The sequence below is a fragment of the Vipera ursinii genome, assembly GCF_947247035.1.
Source record: "Vipera ursinii genome assembly, chromosome: W".
Lineage (NCBI taxonomy): Eukaryota > Metazoa > Chordata > Lepidosauria > Squamata > Viperidae > Vipera > Vipera ursinii.
The window spans coordinates 43,152,766-43,177,981 of NC_139522.1; the positions used below are offsets into that span (position 1 = coordinate 43,152,766).

Genomic DNA, 25,216 nt, shown 5'->3' on the forward strand with positions numbered 1-25,216 from the left:
CAGGGTCGATCTCTGCCCCCCTGCCAACACTGACTGCGAACGTCCCAGAAGGTAAGAGGAGAACCACTGGAGACGTCGCAGCAGGATACCATGGTCGATGGTATCAAAAGCCGCTGAGAGGTCTAAAAGGACTAGGACAGAGGAACAACCGCTGTCCCGAGCCCGCCAGAGATCATTCACCAGCGTGACCAATGCCGTCTCCGTGCTGTACCCGGGCCTGAAACCCGATTGGTACGGGTCTAGGTAGTCAGCTTCATCCAAGAACAAAGGGAGCTGCTGCGCCACCACGCTCTCAACAACCTTCGCCAAAAAGTGAAGGTTGGAGACCGGACGATAGTTGTTTAAAATTGCTGGGTCCAAGGCAGGCTTCTTGAGGAGGGGTCTCACCACCACCTCCTTCAAGGCGGCGGGAAAACTACCCTGACTCAAAGAAGCAGTAATCACTGCCTGGAGCCAGCCTCGTGTCCCATCCCGGGCTGCATACGTCAGCCAGGAGGGGCACGGGTCCAACAAACACGTGGTGGAGCTCAGCTTCCCCATGATCCTGTCCACTTCTTCAGGAGTCACAGGGTCGAACTCTTCCCAGATTAAATCGACAAGGCCGCCCGTATCCTCATCGTCAGACTGTGCCTAGTCGGAGTCCAGGCCGGTCCGGATCTGAGCGATTTTGTCCGACAGAAATCGACTAAACTCCTTGGCTCGACCCTGCAAGGGGTCCTCCCTCACCTCCCGATTAAGGAGAGAGCGAGTTACCCTAAACAGGGTGGCCGGGCGATTATCTGTGGACGCGATGAGAGTGGCGAAGTGGTTAGACCTCGCCACCCTCATCGCCGCGAGATAAGTTCTCGTAAACGACCTTAGTCGTAACCGGTCGGATTCGGATCGGTTGGATCTCCAACAGCTCTCTAGGCCCCGTCTCCGACGCTTCATCTCCCGGAGCTCCGTGGAGAACCATGGAGCCCATTGGGATCTGCGCCGGGTCAGGGGCCGCAAGGGTACAACTTGGTTGAGTGCCTCTGTGGCTGCCCTTTCCCAGGCTTCCACTAGGGCATCGACCGAGCTGTGAGCAAAGGAGGCAGGTGGGGGCCCCAGCGCCGTCTGGAACTGCTCAGGGTCCATCAGGCGCCTAGGACGGAACCATCTGATTGGCTCAACAACCCCACGACGGGGAGTGGCAAAACGGAAGACCAACCACAGGAGATGATGATTGGTCCATGACAGGGGTGTAATAATTGGAGACCCCCCCCCCGAAATCATCTAACCACCGTCCGGATAGAAAAACCAGATCGAGCGTGTGAACCCCCCATGAGTTGGGCCCTGAATCACCTGCATCAGGTCCATGGCCGTCATGGAAGCCATGAACTCCCAAGCTAACTCAGATGATCCCCCCAGGGATGGTAGGTTGAAGTCACCCAAAACTATGAGTTTGGGGAACTCAACCACCAACCCTGAGAGGATATCGAGAAGCTCAGGCAGGGCTGCTGCTACGCGACTAGGTGAAACGTACACCAGCAGCAAGCCCAACTGAGCTCTAGGGCCACATCTCAGGAGGAGGGACTCACACCCGACTATCTGGACCATGGTGGCCTCCCGTGGACATAAGGTCTCTCTCGCCACCACTGCCACTCCACCGCCCCTACCCTGAGCCCGAGGCTGATGCAGCACCCGGAAACCTGATGGGCAAAGATCCACCAGGGGGACACCGCCCTCTGGGCCCAACCAGGTCTCCGTAATGCAAGCCAGGTCCGCATGCTCCTCCTCAACCAACTCACGAATGAGAGGAGCCTTATAAGCTACGGACCTGGCATTAAAATATACCTGGCATTAAAATAAATCATGGTCTAGAATTGATATGATATGGATTTCCTTGGAATTGAAAACGATGATCCAAGAGGTGGAGATACAAACTAATGTCTGGGCAGATCACAACCCAATAAAAATGATTTGGAAAGGAATTAAGAAAAAAACCAAGATGGTCCCTGAATAAATCTATATTGAAAGAAAAAGAATTTCTACAATTAGCGACAAAGGAAATGGAATTTTTCTTTAAAATAAATAAGAAGGAAGAAACATCACTTCAAAATGTTTGGGACATGGCTAAAGCATATTTCAAAGGGTTGGCTATAACCTACACTCCTAAAAAGAATAAAGAAAAGAAACAATTACAGTTAAGGCTGAGGGAAGAACTCAGAAAGCTAGAATCAGAATTACAAACAGATCCACAAAAGATAATACTTAAGAAACAAATTGAGGTAATAAAGCATAAATTAAATTTGGCCGAGATGGAAATAATGGCTCAACATTTTAAACGGACTAAACAGAACTTCTTTGAAAATGCTAATAAGCCAGGAAGATCGTTAGCATATAGACTGAAAAAAGAAAAAGAAAAAAAAGATAAATAAGCTACAAGATCCAATAGGAGAATTACAATTCCAACATGATATAATGCAAAAAATCATTAAAGATTACTATGAGATACTCTATAAGGCAGAGGAAATTCCAAAATAAAAAAATATAGCAGTACTTAAAAAAAGCAGACTTACCTAAAATTCTGGAGAATATTCGAAGCATATTAAATGGAAAAATATCAATGATGGAGATTACAGAAGCCATAAAAAGACAAAAAAAGGATAAGACTCCAGGTCCAGATGGTCTACCTGCAAAATTCTATACATCACTACAAGATGTACTAAGTCCAACATTGAAAGAACTGTGTAATGAAATTCTTTTGAAGGCTAAAATACCAAAGACGTGGACTGAAGCTAATATTACTTTAATACCTAAAGAAGATACTGATTTGACACAAATAAAAAACTATAGACCAATATCATTATTAAATGTAGACTATAAAATCTTTGCCTCGATAATGGCAGAAAGAATTAAGAAATTTTTGATTGAATTCATACACACACATCAAAATGGCTTCTTACCCAAAAGGCAGATAAAAAATAACTTAAAAATGATCCTTGATGTCTTAAGAGTATTATGAAATCCATCCAGGGAAACAGATGGCGTTAATATTTCTTGATGCACAAAAAGCGTTTGATAATCTAAACTGGCAATTTATGTTTCAGCAACTTGCAGAAATGGACTTTGGGGAAAATTTTATAAATGCAATCCAAACAATTTATGACAAACAGACTGCTAGAATAATTGTAAATTGAGACTATATAGAAAATTTTAATATTAAAAAAGGTACAAGACAGGGATGTCCGCTATCCCCACTGCTATTTATATTAACGTTGGAAGTACTGAATAAAAATATTAGACAAGACACAGAAATTAAAGGACTGGAGATAAAAGATGAAAAATATAAATTACAAGCATTTGCAGATGACTTGGTTTTTATATTGGAAGAACCACGTGAAACAAGCACGAAATTGCTGGGGAGAATAGAAAAATTTGGAGAAGTGGCAGGCTTAATAATAAACAGAGAAAAGACTAAAGTGTTGACAAAGAACTTAACAGAAAAACAGAAAACTCAACTTACAAAAAAGACAAATCTTCAAATAGTTAAAAATGTTAAGTACTTGGGAATCTACTTAACAGCAAGATGTATAACAGTAAAAGAAGATAACTATATAAGATTGCTAAAACAAATAAAATTGGATTTGGAAAAGTGGAAAAACCTTCAACTGTCAATGCTGGGGAGAACAGCTACAGTAAAAATGAACATTCTACAGAAAATACTTTTCTTATTCCAAACGATTCCGGTAAGATTAGGAAAAGCTTTTTTTTTGACGAACTGAATGCAATAATATTGAAATTTATCTGGCAAGGGCAAAAAGCGCAGATTAAAGTGAAAATGTTACAAGAAGCTAAAGAAAGTGGAGGATTTGGTCTCCCGGACTGGAGGTTATACTAAAAAGCAACTGTTTTAACATGGCTTAAAGAATGGATAATGCTTAGAGACAAAAGACTATTGTACCTAGAGGAGCATGACCTGCAGATTGCTTGGCATTCCTTTGTGTGGTATGGAAAGAATAAAATACACAGATACTTTCAAAATCATTTTATAAGGAATGCACTTTTTTTAGAATGGGAAAAAATAAAAGAAAAAAATTATATTAAGATACCTGAATGGCTTTCAACAATGGAATCTTTTGCTTACCCAAACTTAATTAACTATGATAAAGTTGTAACTTATAAAGATATATTGGATAATGAAGGAAAACTGAAAGATAGACAAGATTTACAACAACAAGGTATTGATTTAGCATGGTGGCCATATTAGCAAATTCAAACGAGATATGAAAAAGATTTAAAACAATGGGATTTTATAAAGAACAGACAGAATTTGATCAAATACTGTTAAAAACAGATGAAAAGTTGATCAAGAAACTTTATAGATTTCTACTTAATCTAAACATTGAAGAAGAACAAGTAAAAGAAACAATGATAACATGGGCAAAGAACTTTGGACATTCTATAGAATTAGAAGAGTGGCAAAAACTATGGGACAGAAATATTAAATTAACGAAAGCCATGCCATATGAAGAAAACTTGTATAAAATGTTTTACAGATGGCATATGACACCGGTGAGATTAGTGAAAATGTTTAAAAATACTTCAAATAATTGTTGGAAATGTAAACAAAGGCCAGGCACTTATTATCATATTTGGTGGACATGCCCTAAAGCAAAAAGGGTTGGGGCTAAGATATGTTTATGGTTGGAAAAGATGACTAAAAAAACAAATTGAATTTAAAGCAGAGTTGTTTTTGTTAGGAATGATAGGAGCTAACTATGAAAAGGAGAGCGGATATCTAATATTACATGTATTAACAGCAGCGAAAATTGTATTTGCCCAATATTGGAAAAATGAAAATTTACCAACTGAAGAGGTACTAATTAAGAAAAACTTAGAATGCACAGAAATGGATAGATTGACTTTAGAGATTAAAGAGAAAGAAAATTCAGTTTACTTTAGAACATGGAATAATTTTTATCAATGGCTAGAAAAACAAATTAGAGAGAAAGGAATGTGATATGTAATTTTGAATATATATTAGTAAGAAGAACACTATGGATTTGAAGGGATTTTATTGTGCTTATGATTTTAGTATAAGTTTGACATTAGCAGCTATTTTATATAGTAACAATTAGTAAACATTTTATATTGATATTTGTATTGTTATTATGTAATCATTGTTTTGTTACTTTGTAATCATTATTTTGTAGTCAGATGCTTTATGTATTTTGGAAAAGTAAAAGCCTCATGTTAAAGGGGAGGGGCAAAAGGAGCCGTGGTGGAGCCTGGGTTGTTGTGTATGAGTCATCATCTAGGAATTATTTTTCTGTACCTTTTGGTTCCTAGTACCAAGACCAGATCTCTTTCTTCTGGAAAGGTATAAAAGGTGGAAGACATCTTTGCTGGTTGTTGCCTTCATCTCTCTACCAGCCACGAAGAGAGATGTGGCCACCCAACTCTATTTTGATCAAAATAAAAGTTGTTTGCTTGCTGAAACCTCGGCTCAGGAGTTTCTTTTGGCTCTTTTAACTTCCTGAGTAATGCTGGGGCAATTGTGAGGCTAGGTGTAAAACCTTACAGATTAATTAACACTGCCTATGATAATTAATCATATTATTATCAACTATTATATCTATTATTGTTATTTACATACATGTACCCAGACAATATCCTGTTTGCCAAATATAGAAAATGTTCCTGGGGGAAACCCCAGCCCCAGGCCCAACCTTGAACCCAACCTCCCCTTGACCCCAACCCTAACCCTAATACTAACCCTGATCCCACTCTATTCCCAACCCTATAAAAACTAATAAAATTTTTTTTAAAAAAAAGAAAGCAAGAAAGAAAACGGGTCGTTGATGGGTATTCCAGCATGGCAATGACCCAAAACACATGGCCAAGGCAACAAAGGAGAGGCTCAAGAAGAAGCACATTAAGGTCCTGGAGTGGCCTACCCAGTCTCCAGACCTTAATCCCATAGAAAATCTGTGGAGGGCGCTGAAGGTTCGAGTTGCCAAATGTCAGCCTCAAACCCTTAATGACTTGGAGAGGATCTGCAAAGAGGAGTGGGACAAAATCCCTCCTGAAATGTGTGCAAACCTGGTGGCCAACTACAAGAAATGTCTGACCTCTGTGATTGCCAACAAGGGTTTTGCCACCAAGTACTAAGTCATGTTTTGCGAAGGGGTCAAATACTTTTTCACTCATTAAAATGAAAATCAATTTATAACTTTTTTGAAATGCATTTTTCTGGATTTTTTTGTTGTTATTCTGTCCCTCACTGTTAAAATAAACCTACCATTAAAATTATAGACTGATCATTTCTTTGTCAGTGGGCAAATGTACAAAATCAGCAGGGGATCGAATAATGTTTTCCCCTCACTGTATAACAAAAACATGATGGGGGCTTCCTCAAGAAAGCGATTTGCGGTATAGCTGCAAATCCAGAAAATCTACTCATGTCTGAACCCTTCTGAGTGGTTTTGACTGCCTTTGTGTATTTGCCGTGTACGTATATATTGTTCTTTCTCTGGACTGCACCTCACAAAAACTGGAAAGAATATATTCGGAAAACCACTGGCTCATCTTATCAAAAGGGCTTACAACTAAAATTGAGGGGGGAGGGGGGCAATCTTCACGACCTTTAGAACCTAATTCCAAACAAAAACCACTAGATAACCAATCATATAAGGAGGTAGGGAGTAAAGTGAAAGAAGAAAAAAGAAAAATGTAACAAAGTAGAGAGTGATGGGAAGGAGGGAAATCCCAGTTACAAAGTAGGAGATATAAGAAACATACCCAACACCCATAAAGGACTCAAATGCCTATATACCAATGCTCAGAGTTTAGGGAACAAACAGGATAAATTTGAAGTATTAGTACATGAAGGTAGATATGATATAGTTGCCATTACTGAAACTTGGTGGGATGAAACTCATGACTGGAAAGTACTGATGGAGGGATACAAACCATTCAAAAGAAACACACCTAAGAAAAGAGGAGGTGGAGTTGCATTATATATAAAAGATCACTGCATCTCTACAGAAATATACAAAAACCAAGGATGAAAACCTGCTACAGTAGAATCCATATGGGTTAATATAATAGGGAGGAAAATGACATTGCTATAGGCATATACTACCGGCTATCCAACCAAGCAGAAGAAACAGATGAACTGTAGGAAACAGTAGTAATGGGAGACTTTAACTACCCTGATATCAACTGGGAAACAAACTCTGCATCAAGTGGGAGATCGAACAGATTCCTAAACAGCTTAGAGGACAACTTTGTCATCCAAAAGGCAGAGGAGGGAACTAAAGGAAAACCTATGATGGGCTTAATTCTTACTAATAGAGAAGAACTTGAAGTTGCCAGAACCTTGAGTGAGAGTGACCACATCATATTGGAATTCAATGTAATGCAAACACAAGCAATAGAATATAATCCAACCAGTGTCTTAAAATTTAAAAGAGCTGATTTTAACAAACTCAGAGACCATAAGAAAAATTCCATCGATGAAAATCCTAAAGGGGAAAACAACTCAAGAAGTGTGGGAAACTCTGAAAAATATTATCATAAAAGCCCAGTCCAGCACAATACCACTGAAAAAGAAAAACAAGAAATCCAAGAAGAAACCAGCATGGTTGTACAAAGATATCTCTGATAAACTGAAAAACAAAAAGGATGGGTACAAAACATGGAAAGAGGGACACATAACTAAGGTATAATATTTTTTTATTTTTTTTATTTTAATTCCATTTATATCCCGCCCTTCTCCGAAGACTCAGGGCGGCTTACAAGCTTAGCAGTAGCCTTCATTCTATGTATATGCCTGCTTATTAGGGTTTTCACACACACCCCAAGCGGCATTATTACAAAGTCAGCTTAATTGCCCCCAACAATCTGGGTCCTCATTTTACCTACCTCAGAAGGATGGAAGGCTGAGTCAACCTTGAGCCTGGTGGGATGCGAACCTGCACTAATTGCAGGCAGCTGGTGTTACTTAAGGAGGCATTAGCCCACTGCTCCACCAAGGCTCCAATAATATGAATATGAACAGATAGCCCGAATCTGCAAAGATGAAGTCAGGAAAGCAAAGGTTCAGAATGAACAGACTTGCAACAAAAGTCAAAGGTGTTGTGATTCAGTGTCAGCCTGTGCTCCCAGCAGCTGAGTCCGATGAATCTGAGGAGGAGGGGTTTGGAGAGCCTTTGGTGTCAGAGGGAGGCTCTGATGCACTGCAGGATTCTCAGCCTGGCCCCTCCAGTCATGTTCCTCATGAGGCTCAGCTGTGTGAGTAGGTGGTGTCGGACCTAGAGGAGTCACAGCTGAATCTGTTCAGATGCTAGAAGCAGAAGGCAATCCAGCAGAGCAGAGAAGAGAAAATCAATAAGGCAACTCAGTGAGAGGAGGAGAAGGCAGTGAGAAGCCATACCTTGGGACTGATAATAAAAGGGGAAGGTGTGGGCGGGGCTGGTTGCTGAAGGCAACTGTTTGGAGACATTCTAAGCAAATCCTGGTCTGTTCTTGATACTTCTGTTTAACTCGTTTGTTGACTCTTGTTTGATATTTTGATTCATTTATTGAAGGAAATATTCTGTTGCTTTTTTGTTTGAACTGTAAATAAATTTGGGTTGGGTTTTTCCAGCCTATTGACTGTAAAAATAAAAAAGGGGTTGTCCCTGATACACAAACAGGGCCGGTCGTAGGCTGGAACAGAACAAAATGTAATAAAAAAAGTTTCTTTCTACATATAAATAACAAGAGAAAAGTCAACGAAACAGTTGGTCCACTTAAGAGAGAAGATGGCAAGGAAGTAACAGGCAGCAGAGAGAAAGCAGAACTGCTTAACTCATTCTTTGCATCAGTCTTCACGCAAAAAGAAACTATAGGCCAACCTACCAAAAACATAACTGCAAAGAAATAAAAATTGAAATAAGCAAGAAAATGATAAGAGAACATCTGTCTGATCTTGATGAATATAAATCACCAAGACCTGACAGATTATATCCTACAGTTCTGAAAGAGCTGGCAGATGTTATCTCTGAACCATTGTACCATATCTTTCAAATATCCTGGAGCACCGGGGAACTACTGGAGGACTGGAAAAGAACTGATGTGGTTCCCATCTTCAAAAAAGGGAAAAAAAACAGACCCAGGAAAGATCAATCAGCCTGATATTAATAACTGGGAAGATACTGGAAAAGATAATAAAAAACCGATCTGCGAACATCTAAAAACAAATACAGTTATAAAAGCCAGCACGGAAAACATGGATCAAATATGTAGATGACACCATCACCATAATAAAAAAGGACCAATTAGAGAACACCCACAGAACCATCAATAACATTTTTAAAGGAATCCAGTTTACTAGAGAAGAAGAAAACAACTCACTACCCTTCCTGGACATCCTGACCAGCAGAGACCACAATAGCAAACTAGAAACACAAGTCTATAGAAAAACCACCCATACTAACCAGGTGCTCCACTACCAAAGCAACAACCCAACCTCCCACAAGAGAAGCTGTGTAAGGACTTTATTTAAATGAGTGCAAACATACTGCAGCAACCCAGAACAGCAGAAAAAGGAAATGGAGCATCTATACAACACATTCCAACAAAATGGATATCCACGCAACTTTATCAAAATGTCCCTGACCACTCAACCCAATACAGCACAACCAACACAAACCCTAAAAAGAATTACACTGCCATACATCAAGAATATCTCAGAAACCACCAACAGACTACTACAGCCACATGGAATCAGCATAGCACACAAGCCAACTAAAGCCGTTCAAAACATCCTAAGCAGACCAAAAAACCCAGCAACCCCAGGAAAAAAACCAGGAGTAATTTACAACATACTGTAGGAAGTCACACACCCCCCGAGAAGGAAATATTAAAAGGGCAGAATATTATATTTCCTCAAAGCATCTTAAAAGAGGCAGAAAAGCATGCCCAGTTTTTTAATAGCCCCAAGTCTCCCTCCACCAAGCAGAAACCAGCTCTGTAGAAATGCAGATGTAAATAATCCAGGAAGGTTGGAGGCCCCCAGCTAGAAGCTTAGGAAGACAAAGACACCTAAAATCTACATACCCCACCCAAACTCTAAGACAGGACATAATAGGATTAACCCACAGATGCCAAAGGGCACACTCAGACTCAGGTCAAAGTTCATGCCACAGGAACAACTCCAAACAAAAGGCTCCAGAGGGTATAAAAACCCACTCCCTACATGTGCTCACTCTCTTTTCTTCCAGAGCCATCTTTCTGTCTGGCTCTCTTCTTCAATAAACTGCAACCTTCTTTCTAAAGCACTCGCCATGTTGTTTATTGCCGGCTTGGACTGAACCTTGATGAAGACTTTTCCTTCAATAATACAATGTAAGAACTGCAACAACTACTACAAGTAGTCCCCGAGGTATGAACCTAATGGAGCATGGCCAATAGGCTCTTAAATCAAAAAATTGTCAAATGAATCAGACTTAATTTTACAAATTTTTAAAATCAAATTCATTAAATCAAATAGGTTGTTAAATGAATGAAGATCTGACTTACTATTTCCTCCAATAGCTGACATGTTAACTGAACTGGGAGGGTTTCCCGCCAGCCGGTGATTAACTGTTTCCGGTGAGCTGGCTCAGGAACTAAATTGCCTCCAAGCAGGGCTTGCAAGCCATCACAATTATATTTTTAAAAAAAACAACTGCTGCTAGCCAGCTCAAGTGTCTTCAGCGGGGGTGGGGGGGGGGGTGGGGGGGTGTTGTTTCATTGCTTTAATAAAAACCACTAGCTTAAGAGCCAGCCAGGCACCCAGAGGGAGAGGAGGGGGGGACGGGAGGGGAGGGGAGGGGAGGGACTTGCAGAACTCTGGGCTTGCAATAATAATAAGTAAGTTGGAAGGGACATTGGAGGTCATCTAGTCCAACCCCCTGCTCAGGCAGGAAACCCTATACCATTTCACACAAATGGCTGTCCAGTCTCCTCTTAAAAACTTCCAGTGTTGGAGCATTCACCACTTCTGGAGGCAGGTTGTTCCACTGGTTAATTGTTCTAACTGTCAGTAAGTTTCTCCTTAGTTCTAGGTTGCTTCTCTCCTTGACTAGTTTCCATCCGTTGCTTCTTGTCCTGCTTTCAGGTGCTTTGGAGAATAGCTTGACTCCCTCTTCTTTGTGGCAGCCCCTGAGATATTGGAACACTGCTATCATGTCACCCCTCACCCTTCTCTTCGTTAAACTACACATACCCAATTCCAGCAACCGTTCCCTATATGTTTAGCCTCCAGTCCCCCAATCATCTTTGTTGCCCTTCTCTGTACCCTTTCTAGTCTCAACATCTTTTTTACATCGTGGTGACCAAAACTGGATGCAGTATTCCAGGTGTGGATGAAAGGGATGGGCCACCCACAACTTCAGGAGGCAATTTAAATTTAAAACCTGCAAACTACAGTAATATATGCTAATTTCCAAAATAAAAGCTGAATAGTTTGCAAACACAATAGTTTGCAAAGTACAGTACTTAAAAAGCAGAGCAGTTCCCAAACTGCTTGCAAACATTTTGCAAGCAGTTTGGGAATTGCTCTGCTTTTTAAGTACTGTACTTTGCAAACTGTTGTGTTTGCAAAGTATATAGAGTAACAAAAAATATTTTAAAATACATAGAAGTAATTCTAGCCCTTGAGCTCAGGCAGTAGCAGATTGCAGCAAAAGCAAAAACTGGTGCCGGCTCAACTCATTTGGCCATGTGATCAGGGACAAGAACAGCCCAGGCAAGTCACAGAAATAAAAATGGCCACCACTGCAGTAGAAACTGAAATCAAGTCACATGGCTACACAGGCCTCTTTTTGGTTACAGTTTTGAATTTCTAATTTAAGTACCCTTTCTGAATTAATTTATTTTTGTGAAAATGTGCTAAATATACACTCGTACCTGGGGAATTACCTGTATATAGGACAAACAGGCAGAAGACTAACAGAATGCATTCATGAACACCATCTGGCAGTCAGAAGGCATGCTGAAAATTCTTTAATTTCACAACATATAGACAGATTTAACCATAGTTTCAATTGGGAAAATGAGACAATGCTAGACCAGTCCGAATCCAAAAATGCCAGGAAATTTCTAGAAGCCTGGCACTCTGACAAATCAGCCATCAATAGACACATAGACATTAATAACATCTATAACCCCTTCATGGATTACTACCTTGTCGTGGCGAAGAAAAAAGGCAAGGAAATGATTGGCCCATTAGTGGGAGAAAGTGACAAGAAGGTGACAAGCAACAGGGAGAAAGCAGAACTATTTAACTAGTTTTTTGCATCTGTCTTTACACAAAGGGAAAAAACAGCCCAACCTATTAAAAACAGTACCGTAAAAGACAGATTAGAAATAAAAGTTAAGAAAATGATAAGTGAGCACCTATCCAGCCTAAACGAGTTCAAATCACCAGGACCAGATGGATTACACCCCAAGGTTCTCAAGGAACTGGCAGATGTGATCTCAGAACCACTGAACTATATCTTTCAAAGATCCTGGAGCACTGGGGAACTACCAGAGGACTGGAAAAGAGCTGATATAGTTCCCATCTTCAAAAAAGAAAAAAAATGGATCCAGGAAATTACAGATCAATCAGCCTGACCTCAATACCTGGGAAGGCTCTGGAAAAGACAAACAGCAAATCAGCAAACACCTAGAGGCAAACAAACTCATTACCAAAAGCCAACATGGGTTTATCAAAAACAGATCATGCCAGACACATCTTATTGTCTTCTTTGACCAAGTGACAAAATTAGTGGACAAGAGGAATCCTGTGGATATAATTTACTTGGACTTCAGTAAGGCATTTGATAAAGTAGGTCACAACCTACTACTTGATAAGATAGAAAAATGTGGGTTAGACAGCATCACCACCAGATGGATTCGTAGCTGGCTGACCAGCCGTAGTCAGCATGTGGTCCTCAATGGAACCGGATCTACATGGAGGGAAGTGTGTAGTGGGGTGCTCCAGGGCTCTGTTCTGGGCCCAGTGCTCTTCAACATCTTTATCAATGATTTGGTAGAGGGGATAGATGGGGAACTCATCAAATTTGCAGACGACACCAAGCTGGCAGGAATAGCCAACATTCCAGAAGACAGGCTTAAGATACAGGAGGATCTTGAGAGACTTGAACATTGAGCACTGTCTAACAAAATGAAATTCAATGGTGAAAAAGTGAGGTTCTACATTTAGGCAAGAAAAACCAAATGCGCAGGTATAGTTTAGGTGGTACCTTGCTCAATAGTAGTAACTGTGAGAGGGATCTTGGACTCCTAGTGGACAATCACTTCAATATGAGCTAGCAGTGTGCTGCAGCTGCCAAAAAAGCCACACAGTTCTAAGCTGCATTAACAGAGAGACAGAATCAAGATTATGTGAAGTATTAATGCCACTTTCCCCTTCATGGATTACTGCCTTGTTGTGGCGAAGGGGCTTGCATAATTCATTGTTGCTATGAGCTATGCCGTGCAGGGCCACCCAAGACGAAAAGGTCATAGCAGAGAGTTCTGACAAAAACTGATCCACTGGAGAAGGAAATGGCAACCCACTCCAGTATCTTTGCCATGAAAACCCTATGGATATTACCAAAAGGCAAAACGATATGACGCTGGAAGATGAGCCCCTCAGGTCGGAAGGCGTCCAATTTGCTACTGGGGAAGAGCAGAGGGCTAGTACTAGTAGCGCCAGAAAGAATGAAGCGACTGGGCCAAAGCCGAAAGGATGCTCAGCTGTGGATGTGTCTGGTGGTGAAAGGAAAGTCCGATGCTGTAAAGACTTTTTCTCCATAGGAACCTGGAATGTAAGATCCATGAATCAAGGAAAGCTGGATGTGGTCAAACAAGAGATGACAAGACTGAACATCGACATCTTAGGTATCAGTGAACTAAAATGGACAGGAATGGGTGAATTTAATTCAGATGACCATCAGGTATACTACTGCGGGCAAGAATCCCTCAGAAGAAATGGAGTAGCCTTCATAGTCAATAAAAGAGTAGGTAAAGCAATACTGGGATACAGTCCTCAAAATGACAGAATAATCTCAGTTCGAATCCAAGGCAAACCATTCAATATCACAGTAGTCCAAGTCTATGGCCCAACCACCAGTGCTGAAGAGGATGAAATTGACCGGTTCTATGAAGCCCTACAGCACCTTATAGAACTAACACCCAAAAATCATGTCCTTATCATTATGGGGGATTGGAATGCTAAAGTAGGAAGCCAAAAGATAACCGGAATAACAGGCAAGTTTGGCCTTGGAGTACAAAATGAAGCAGGGCACAGGCTGATAGAATTTTGTCAAGAGAATATGATGGTCATAGCAAACACTCTTCTCCAACAACCCAAGAGACGGCTCTACACATGGACATCACCAGACGGTCAACACAGAAATCAGATTGACTATATGCTCTGCAGCCAAAGATGGAGAAGCTCTATACAGTCAGTAAAAACAAGACCAGGAGCTGACTGTGGCTCAGACCAATGAGCTTCTCGTTGTAAAATTTAGGCTTAAACTGAAGAAAGTAGGGAAAAACACTAGGCCACTCAGGTATGAATTAGATCATATCCCTGTTGAATATACAGTAGAGGTGACAAATCGATTTAAGGAATTAGATCTGATAAACAGAGTGCCTGAAGAACTATGGACAGAGGTTCGCAACATTGTAGAACAGGTAGCAACCAAAACCATCCCAAAGAAAAAGAAATGCAAGAAAGCAAAATGGCTGTCTGAGGAAGCTTTGCAAATAGCTAAGGAAAGGAGGGAAGTGAAAGCCAAGGGAGAAAAAGAAAGATACGCCCAAATGAATGCAGAATTCCAGAGAATAGCTGGAAGAGATAAGAATGCCTTCTTAAATGAACAGTGCAAAGAAATAGAAGAAAACAATAGAATAGGGAGGACCAGAGATCTTTTCAAGAAAATTGGAGAGATGAAGGGAACGTTTAATGCAAAAATGGGCACGATAAAGGACCAAAATGGCAGGAATCTAACAGAGGCAGAAGAGATTAAGAAGAGGTGGCAAAATTACACAGAAGAACTATACAAGAACGAGCTTAACGTCCCTGAAAAGCACGATGAGGTGGTCACTGACCTCGAGCCAGACATCCTAGAATGTGAAGTGAAGTGGGCCATAGGGTCTCGATGGGTCGGACACGACTTCGCAGCTAACAACAACATCATCTATAGACTATGCAAAAGAGACGACGACGACGACAATGACGATGATGATGATGATGACGATGGAGCATTCACAGCTTCTGGAGGCAGGTTGTTCCACTGATTAACTGTTCTAACTGTCAGGAAGTTTCTTCTTAGTTCTAGGTTGCTTCTCTCTTTAGTTAGTTTCCATTCATTGCTTCTTGTCTTGCCTTCAGGCGCTTTGGGGAATAGCTTGACTCCCTCTTTTTTGTGGCAACCCCTGAGATATTGGAACACTGCTATCATGTCCCCCCTCGTCCTTTTCCTCATTAAACTAGACATACCCAATTCCAGCAACCATTCCTTGTATGTTTTAGCCTCCAGTCCCTTTATCATCTTTGTTGCTCTTCTCTGTACTCTTTCCAGAGTCTCAACATCTTTTTTACTTCGTGGTGACAAAAAACGGATGCAGTATTCCAAGTGTGGCCTTACCAAGGCATTGTAAAGTGGTATTTGTTGTTGTTGTTAGCTGCGAAGTCGTGTCCGACCCATCACGACCCTATGGACAACATTCCTCCAGGCGTTCCTGTCCTCTACCATCTTATGGAGTCCATTTAAGCTCACGCCTACTGCTTCAGTGACTCCATCCAGCCACTTCATTCTCTGTCGCCCCCTTCTTCTATTGCCCTCAATCTTTCCCAGCATTAGGTTCTTCTCCAGTGAGTCCTTCCTTCTCATTAGGTGACCAAAGTATTTGAGTTTTAGCTTCAGGATCTGGCCTTCTAAAGAGCAGTCAGGGTTGATCTCCTCTAGGACTGATCGGTTTGATCGCCTTGCAGTCCAAGGGACTCGCAGGAGTCTTCTCCAGCACCATAGTTCAAAGGCGCTCAGCCTTTTTTATGGTGCATCTTTCACTGCCATACATTGCAATTGGGAAGACCATAGCCTTGACTATACGCACTTTTGTTGACAGGGTGATGTCTCTGCTTTTTAGTGTGCTGTCTAGATTTCCCATGGCTTTCCTCCCCAGGAGCGTCTTTTAATTTCTTGGCTACAGTCCCCATCTGCAGTGATCTTGGAGCCCAGGAAAATAAAATCTGTCACTACCTCCATTTTCCCCCCATCTATTTGCCAGGAATTGAGAGGGCCGGATGCCATGATCTTGGTTTTCTTAATGTTAAGTTTCAACCCAAGTTTTGCACTCTCCTTCTTCACCCGCAACAAGAGGCTCTTTAGTTCTTCTTCACTTTCTGCCATTAGAGTGGTATCATCTGCATATCTTAGGTTGTTGATATTTCTTCCGGCAATCTTAATTCCAACTTTTGATTCATCTAGCCCTGCCTTTCTCATGATGTGCTCTGCATATAAGTTAAATAGGCAGGGTGACAGTATACAGCCTTGCCGGACTCCTTTCCCAATTTTGAACCAATCAGTGGTTCCGTGTCTAGTTCTCACTGTTGCTTCTTGGCCCACATATAGGTTTCTCAAGAGACAAATAAGATGGTCTGGTACGCCCATCTCTTTAAGAACTTGCCACAGTTTGTTATGATCCACACAATCAAAGGCTTTAGCATAGTCAATGAAGCAGAAGTAGATGTTTTTCTGGAACTCTCTAGCTTTCTCCATGATCCAGCGTATGTTGGCAATTTGATCTCTAGTTCCTCTACCTCTTCGAAATCCTGCCTGTACTTCTGGTAGTTCTCGATCCAAATACTGCTGGAGTCTAGCTTGTAGGATTTTAAGCATTACTTTACTAGCATGAGAAATGAGTGCAATGGTGCGATAGTTTGAACATTCTTTGGCACTGCCTTTCTTTGGAATTGGAATGTAAACTGATCTTTTCCAATCCTGTGGCCACCGTTGAGTTTTCCAAATTTGCTGGCAAATTGAGTGTAGCACTTTTACTGCATTGTCTTTTAAGATTTTGAATAGCTCAGCTGGAATACTGTCACCTCCACTAGCTTTGTTGTTGCTCAGCTTTTCTAAGGCCCACAGCCATTGTTGGAGAAGAGTGTTTGCTATGACCATCGTATTCTCTTGACAAAATTCTATCAGCCTGTGCCCTGCTTCATTTCCTTGACTTTTTTCTTGTTTTTACATGTTGAAAGAAGCTTTTTTTTTTGTTATTTTTCACTTTTGTCACAAGCCTTAGTTCATTTTGAGCCTTAGCTTTCCTCACTTCATCTTTGCAGGCTCGGGCTATTTGCTCATATTCTGACTTAGTTATCTGCCCCTCTTTCCACTTTTTATACTTGTCCTTTTTATCTGTCAATTTATCAGAGTTCTTTATGCAGCCATGCTGGTTTCTTTTGAGAGCTGTTATTTTTCTTCTTTGTTGGTATTGTGCTAGACTGGGCTTTTATTATCTCACTTTTCAAAATTTCCCAAGCTTCTTGAGTTGTTTTCCCCTTGAGGATTCTCATCCATGGAATCCTTCCCAAGCTCTAAGTTTATTGAAATTAGCTCTCTTGAACTCCAAGACTCTAGTTTGACTGTGTGTTATTGCTTGTGGTTACATAATGTTGAATTCCAGTATTGCATGATCATTCCCCCCCCAAGGTTCCTGTGGCTTCAACACCTTCTATCATTTCATCCCTGTTAGTGAGAATTAGGTCCAATATGGCTAATCCCCTAGTTCCTTTGTCTACTTTTTGGGAGACAAAAGTTGTCTGCTAGGTTTGTCAGGAATCTGTTTGATCTTCCACTTGGTGCAGAGTTTGTCTCCCAGTTGATGTCAGGGTAGTTCAAGTCCCACATTACTATTCTGATGTGCTTCCTACATACCTTAGTTAACTGACTAGCAAAAAGGTCATCTATTTCCTCTGTTTGGTTGGGTGGCCTATAGTATACACCTATGGCAATGTCATTTTCCCCCCTTTTACTGTATATCCACCCAAATGCATTCAAGACAGTTTTCATCATTGATTTGCTCTAATTCTTTAGAGATGTAGTTATTTCTTATATAGAGAGCAACTCCACCTCCTCTTTTATTTGGTCTGTTTCTTTTGAATAATTTAAATCCCTCTAGCAGTGTGTTCCATTTGTGGGTTTCATCCCACCATGTTTCTGTAATGGCAACAATATCATATCTGCTAAGCTTGTAAGCCGCCCTGAGTCTTCGGAGAAGGGCAGGATATAAATGGAATTAAAATTAAAATTAAATCTGCCCTCTTTTATCTGAATTTCTAATTCACCCTGTTTATTGCTCATGCTTTCCCCTTTGGTTGTATAGACATTTGAGTCCATGATTGACCCTGTGTTTACTTTCTATATAACCTGTGTGGTGCCTGAGTTCCCCAATCAACCAGCCCAAAAGAGAAAAAGATTCCAGCACCTCCCCACCAGTAATCAGCATTCAGATCAGCATAGATTAGCTCCAAGGTCACCTTCAGACCAACAATCAAGTAAGAAATACCCCAATCAAGGAACTGCCAAAGAACCATTAGTAAAAAGCCTAACCAAAGAATCCCTAAGACCACCCCCACCCACACAGACAGGCAAGACACCAGAATATAAACTGATAGCAAACAGCACTCCTTACTAGCACTGATGATGTTACCTAGTTAGGGTAATGAAACATCTGCAAGAAAACAAGCTCAGAGAGCACCAAGGACCCCTCAAATATGAAACATTTGTAGGCTGTGGTCACAAAATCTAAGTTTGTGATGAATATAGCTGCTTTTACATAGGCTTTAGACATAAGCAGTTGAAATATAACACTTAGAAGCCAGGAACAAAAATTGTGTTACATAGAGTTATATGCCATCAAGTCAGTGTCAACTCTCAGTGATTACTTAAGATTTTCTCCATGATAATTTGTTTCCATTGACATAAACATTAAATGATATCACTAACCTCTTGCCTACATTTATATTAGATATATTCTATGGCTAGAAATTTAAATATGGGATTTTGAATTTACAACTACTTACCCTTAATAAATCATCTATTCTGCCTTCTTTTTTCTCCAGATCAGAGTTCTTACTGTTTTCTAGTGCAGATAATTTCTCCACTGTAAGATCAGACTTGAGAGGGAAAAAGAGTTCTTAAGAAATAATCTACAAAGTAGTCAAATATGTTATGAACACAAAAGCTAGCATATAGTTCCATTGTGTGAAACAACACAATAAATGAGTGGAATGTCTTACAATTAACCAGGAGGATTATTTTTAAACGAAGTCAAAACATCTGATGAAAAGTATAACTAAGCCTGGTCTTCTCAACTTTGTAAAAAAAAATGCCTTATCTGGTCTACTTGAAAGAAATGGGTTGAATTTCCCCACAATTATTTAATGCCACTGCTCCAAGCACTGAATGAATAATGAAGCTGGCAAAACTATTTCCGCAGGCATTATGTTTTTGATACCCACAGACTCACTTGTAAAAAAAAGGGAATTAAATAATTATCTCCCAGAAGATTCCGTCTGTATAAGAGGGATGCCACAGATGTTTCAATTTTTTTTAAAAAAAAATGGAACTATCACTCAGTGTCTACAATTTCCCTGTGAACATGTTCTTCAGTTTCCCTATGCATTTAAATAAGAGCACATTGGAGTTGAAGTAGAGAAGGCCCATGTTTGACAGGAAAAAGCTGAGGTACAAGCATCACCATCTTGATATCTCGGGTTCATAATTATCTATCTATCTATCTATCTATCTATCTATCTATCTATCTATCTATCTATCTATCTATCTATCTATCTATCTATCCCATTACACTTGCATGCCTCTGGGTGGTTTACAGATAAAACAGTATCTCTTGAAAACTTGGCAAGCAGATAAAATTGTGAAAGACTTGATCACTTCGATCCAATTAGAAGCCCTACTGGTGGCAGTATGAGCCAGCATGTCTAGGCTACAGTACTACAAGATCACTGATAATATTCTTCACCAAGCTAACCTAAATGTAGGCTGAACTGGGATTTGAATCTTCATTTTTGTACACATGGCAATGAGTACTAGCACATGAAATTCTGCTCTTTTGTGGTGGAGTGGCTGAGGTGAGCTCACAATTAACCTGTCCCAAAAAAGCAACATTAGTGTTCACTGGAAAAGTGACAGAGGGATATACTTTAGACATTTGGGGATTTAAATGCTTCCAAATAGCCAGATGCCTCAGACAGAGGAAAAAAGAAATAGGAGGTTTAAAGAAACACAGCTAACATTAAAAACAAACAAATGAACAATCTAAAGAAAAGAGCAAAGGACAAAGTCTGATACAAGTTCTAGCCTTGGGAAAAGAGAAAAAGTTAAACAATATGTAATAGACCCAGGCTTTCACTTACAAAAGCAAGTAATTTTTAAATATTCTGAAAATAGTTAGCTTGGTTTCCTAAAACACATTGTCCTCTGACAGAAAAATGTGCCTTGCATCTCCTCAGCTACATAAGGCTATAATGGAGCCTTACATGAATTGGAATTTAAATTTATAATTTAAAGCAATCAACAGCAAAAAACAAAAGTGAAGGAACTTCCTGGGTTCCTTGAATTTTAAAAGATGTTCAATGTTTGTCTTGATCCAGGTGTTCTTAGCAAGAATGAATATTTAAAAAAACTGAGAAGCCTAAGTAGAAATACATCATGCATACTAAAGAATGAGAAAATCTTTAGGACATAATTGAACTGAATATCCATTTTACAAAGGGGAAAAATCAGGACTAACAATATTTTCATTGCTAAAGAAAAACAAAAGATTTTATTTATTGTTTAAAGGGCAGAAGCCGCTGATTACAGAATAAAATAGAAGTTGGAAGGTTGAGGCAGGAACAACATCAAAAATATTCTGGAATTTGTTATCCAATGGAGACTGTTTTACTTCAACAATGCCCCCTAAAGCTAAGCATTCTTGGAAGAAATGATCAATTACTAAGTTTGAAGTTTCTTCTGGCAGTGTTATGTCCTTACTTCATAAGCTTTCATTTCTTTCTCTAGTAAAAGGCAAAAGATTTTCATGATCTGAAGAGAAACCAGAGTACACTTGCATTTCTTTCTCAGATGGACAATATATTTGATTTTAGTAAGATAGAATTTTGCACTATGTTATTCAGTTGCCTTGTACCTGTGTCTGTTTGTGCTGGATGGAAATCTGTTTTTGAGAGGTGCAGGAATGCTCTGTGTTCCCTGAAACTGCTGATGAAGGATTGACTTGCTGGGCCTGTAATAAGAAAAGATGTAGCATATAATCTGTAGGTACAGTATTTTACAAAACATATTCTTCTCCACTGTTACTTGAAAGAAAAGGCTTTAAGCTAACTAGCTGAATTTGGTCAGCCTTAAGAGGTTGTTTTATACCCAATTCTTTACTAGTTCTACACCCAAAGGCCCGTTAAGAGGCCAGGAATAACATTTTAAGCTGTGTAAACACAAGATTCATGCCAAGTTTGTCTGCTCATACAGATAATGTAAACTGCCTTATAGTTTTCGTAGAAAGAGTTTGAAGACTTTTTTGAAAGGATTTTTTTAAAGTTTGACAAAGTGCTGGGTTCTGGGACAATGACTTGAATAGTAACATCTAGAAATTAAATTTGTTCTTGAAGGTGAAGGTCCCTTTTCCTTGAATGTATATTAAGATGGAATTTGAGGAAGCACTGCAGAAAAGTGAATGGATGATTCATAAGGTATAAACTTTTTGAGGTGAGAAATGGTTGGCTTCTAAATTCTAATAGCCCACAACGGTGAAACCAAGACTGAAAGTTCCCCCCTCCAAGGTTACAAAGTAACAAGTTGAACTCCCCACACCTGCAGTGTGTCATAAATCCTAATCCCCAATTAACTACTTTGGCAGGCTTTCTAAGGGTAGCTTCAGCCGGCCAAAACTTAGGTAACTTGACCTTGGTTCCCACAGAGCAATTTACTGTTATGTCTAAACTAAAAGAATACATCTCCCCCCTCCCATTACTGTGGCAACCGAAAACGAAGCAAAGATGGCTGCAGCCAAATTTGGTTGAAGGTTGACACACTGGACACTGGGGGAGGGGGTAGTGTCCTTGATCTTTCTCATGGTATTACTACCACCTATTCTTATAGCCATGGAGGCCTTGATTTTAAAAAATAAAGTGATCCCCCCCGGTCTTCCAGATACTAAAAGAGTGAACTATTCCATGGTTAATGGTGGATTAGAACCTGGGTCACCCCAGTGTCAGTCCAATGCCTTAAACACTACTTCATATTGACTCTTATCTATAACTTGCTCTTTGGAGCAACAGAGTGAAAGTTTTTGACTTTTCGATAACTCTTCAAATATTTGAAGAAAGATATGTCTCTGTTATACAGTGTATTTCACTTGAACAAAAGACTATCTTTAGCTACACTAAATGGGAATGAAGAATGATTTTTAAAAATCATTGGGGAAAAGAAGCCACATTCAGGTATAATTTCTGCCAGGTAATATGGACCTTTATAATCCTTAGTCTAATTCCACTGGACAACAAAGATTTTGCTTCCTGAACACTTAAGGGTGTATCTTATAGATTTTTGGCTGCTAATTATGAAACCTTGTTTTTTAATTTCTTCTTATATATATTTTAATTTTACTATCGTATACCCTTGACCGAAGATCGGTACACTCCTTCTATCTGGGATGGTCGTCCTCTTCCACCGAGCGCGCAGCTTCGGGAGGGACGCACATGGAGCGGTGAGGGAGGAAGGGGACACCCGCCTAGCCAGCCAGATCAGCCGAATCAACCCTGGCGATCAATGGGGTGACAGATGTCGCAGCCAGATCGCCCTCACATCCTTAATTTTACTAATTTTCACTTGTGTTGTAAGATGCTTTGTGTAGCTCATGCAGGTCCAGGCATGCACTCAGGGCATATTGCATAACACATGTGGAACTGGTACAATTTGGGCATGCCTAGACATGCTTGGGCTGGACTGGATGGATGCTGCGTCGAAACGCTATGAGAGCAGCTCGCATGCACAAATGCTATTCATTTGGTTGATATCAATGTCCATGTATTTTGATACAATTGTTTCAAGGCATAGCACTGCCTATGTACAGTACATGTAATTTACCTAACAAGTAACCCAGTTATAGACTTGCTATAGGATGACTGGTGACAGCAGAAATCTCAAGCCAATGTCCAAACAGCCGTGATATTTATTTATTTTATTTTATTTATATTTAAATTTATATACCGCCCTATTCCCGTAGGACTCAGGGCGGTTTACAGGGAAAATTAAAAGTTAAATACATCATATACAATTAAAAACGATTAAAACTAAGATTAAATTAATCCCTGAACTTAACTAAAACCCCATTAATTAAATAATTAAAACCCCTCAGTCTGGGCCAGACAACTCAAAAAACCAAGTTTTCAAGTCCCTACGAAATGAGCGAAGGTCGGGGGCGGTCCTAAGCTCCGTGGGAAGCTGGTTCCAAAGGGCCGGCGCGCCCACAGAGAACGCCCTTCCCCTGGGGATAACCCACCGGCATTCCTTAACCGGCGGTACCCTAAGAAGGCCCTCCCTGTGGGAGCGCACAGGACGATGGGAAGTTGATGCCGGCAGCAGGTGTTCCCTTAGATAATCCGGACCCAAGCCATTTAGAGCTTTATAGGTCATTACCAGCACCTTGAATCTCACCCGGAGGGCAAACGGAAGCCAATGCAGCTCACAGAGAAGAGGTGTTACATGGGAGTATCGGGAAACTCCCATAACAACTCGCGCAGCTGCATTCTGCACCAGCTGAAGCCTCCGAGTGGTCCTCAAGGGCAGCCCCATGTAGAGAGCGTTGCAGTAGTCTAGCCGGGAGGCCACAAGCGGACCTCTGCCCTCCTGTCAACACTGACTGCGAGCGGCCCAGGAGGTAGGAGGAGAACCACCGTAAAACGGTGCCTCCCACTCCCAACCCACTGAGACGCCACAGGATACCATGGTCGATGGTATCGAAAGCCGCTGAGAGATCTAAAAGGACTAGGACAGAGGAACATCCCCTGTCCCGAGCCCGCCAGAGATCATTCACCAGTGCGACCAATGCCGTCTCCATGCTGTACCCGGGCCTGAAACCCGATTGGTACGGGTCCAGATAATCAGTTTCCTCCAGGAACAGAGGAAGCTGATGCGCCACCACACTCTCAACAACCTTCGCCAAAAAGCGAAGGTTGGAGACCGGACGATAGTTATTTAAAACAGCCGGGTCCAGGGCAGGCTTCTTGAGGAGGGGCCTCACCACCGCCTCCTTCAAGGCAGCGGGGAAGATACCCTCCTTCAAGGAAGCAGTTATTACTGCCTGGAACCAGCCTCGTGTCTCCTCCCGAGCCGCATAAACCAGCCAGGAGGGGCACGGGTCCAGTAAACAAGTGGTGGAGCTCAGTCTCCTCATAATCCTGTCCACATCATCGGGAGAAACAGGGTCAAACTCAGTCCAGATAACATGCTCAAGACCGCTTGAATCCTCCATGCCAGACTCTGCCCAGTCAGAGTCCAAACCGGTCCGGATCTGAGCGATTTTGTCCACCAGATGATGACTAAACTCCTCAGCCCGACCCTGTAAGGGTTCCTCCCTCACCTCCCGATTAAGGAGAGAGCGAGTCACCCTAAACAGGGCGGCTGGGCGATTATCTGCAGACGCGATGAGGGCAGCGAAGTAATTAGACTTCACCGTCCTCATCGCAGCGAGGTAAGACTTTGTGAAGGCTCTTAGTCGCAATCGGTCAGATTCAGACCGGGTGGACCTCCAACCGCTCTCTAGACCCCGTCTCCGACGCTTCATCTCCCGGAGCTCCACAGTAAACCATGGAGCCCAATGGGATCTGTGCCGAGTCTGGGGTCGCAAGGGTACAACACGGTCGAGTGCCTCGGTAGCCACCCTTTCCCAGGCATCAACCAAGGCATCGACCGGGCTGTGAGTGAGGGAGATAGGTAAGGACCCAAGCGCCGTCTGGAACCGTTCTGGGTCCATTAGGCGCCTGGGACGGAACCATCTGGTTGGTTCCACAGCCCGGCAGCGGGGGGTGGCACAATGGAAGACCAGCCGCAGGAGATAATGATCGGACCATGACAGGGGGACAACAGATGGCGAGCCCCCTCCCAAATCATCCAACCATTGTCCAGATAGAAAAATCAGGTGT

General features: G+C 41.4%; 1 protein-coding gene across 1 annotated transcript in view; it reads right to left on the reverse strand.

The window, feature by feature from the left end:
- The window catches only part of LOC310648260 (serine/threonine-protein kinase tousled-like 2), a 294,352-nt gene that overhangs the window by 230,354 nt on the left and 38,782 nt on the right, over positions 1–25,216 (reverse strand). The window contains exons 7-8 of the mRNA XM_083376011.1: positions 21,205–21,300; positions 19,079–19,171 (exon numbers count right to left, since the gene is read on the reverse strand). Coding sequence (XP_083232137.1) covers positions 19,079–19,171; positions 21,205–21,300 — 189 coding nt within the window. The remainder of the gene's footprint in view (positions 1–19,078; positions 19,172–21,204; positions 21,301–25,216) is intronic.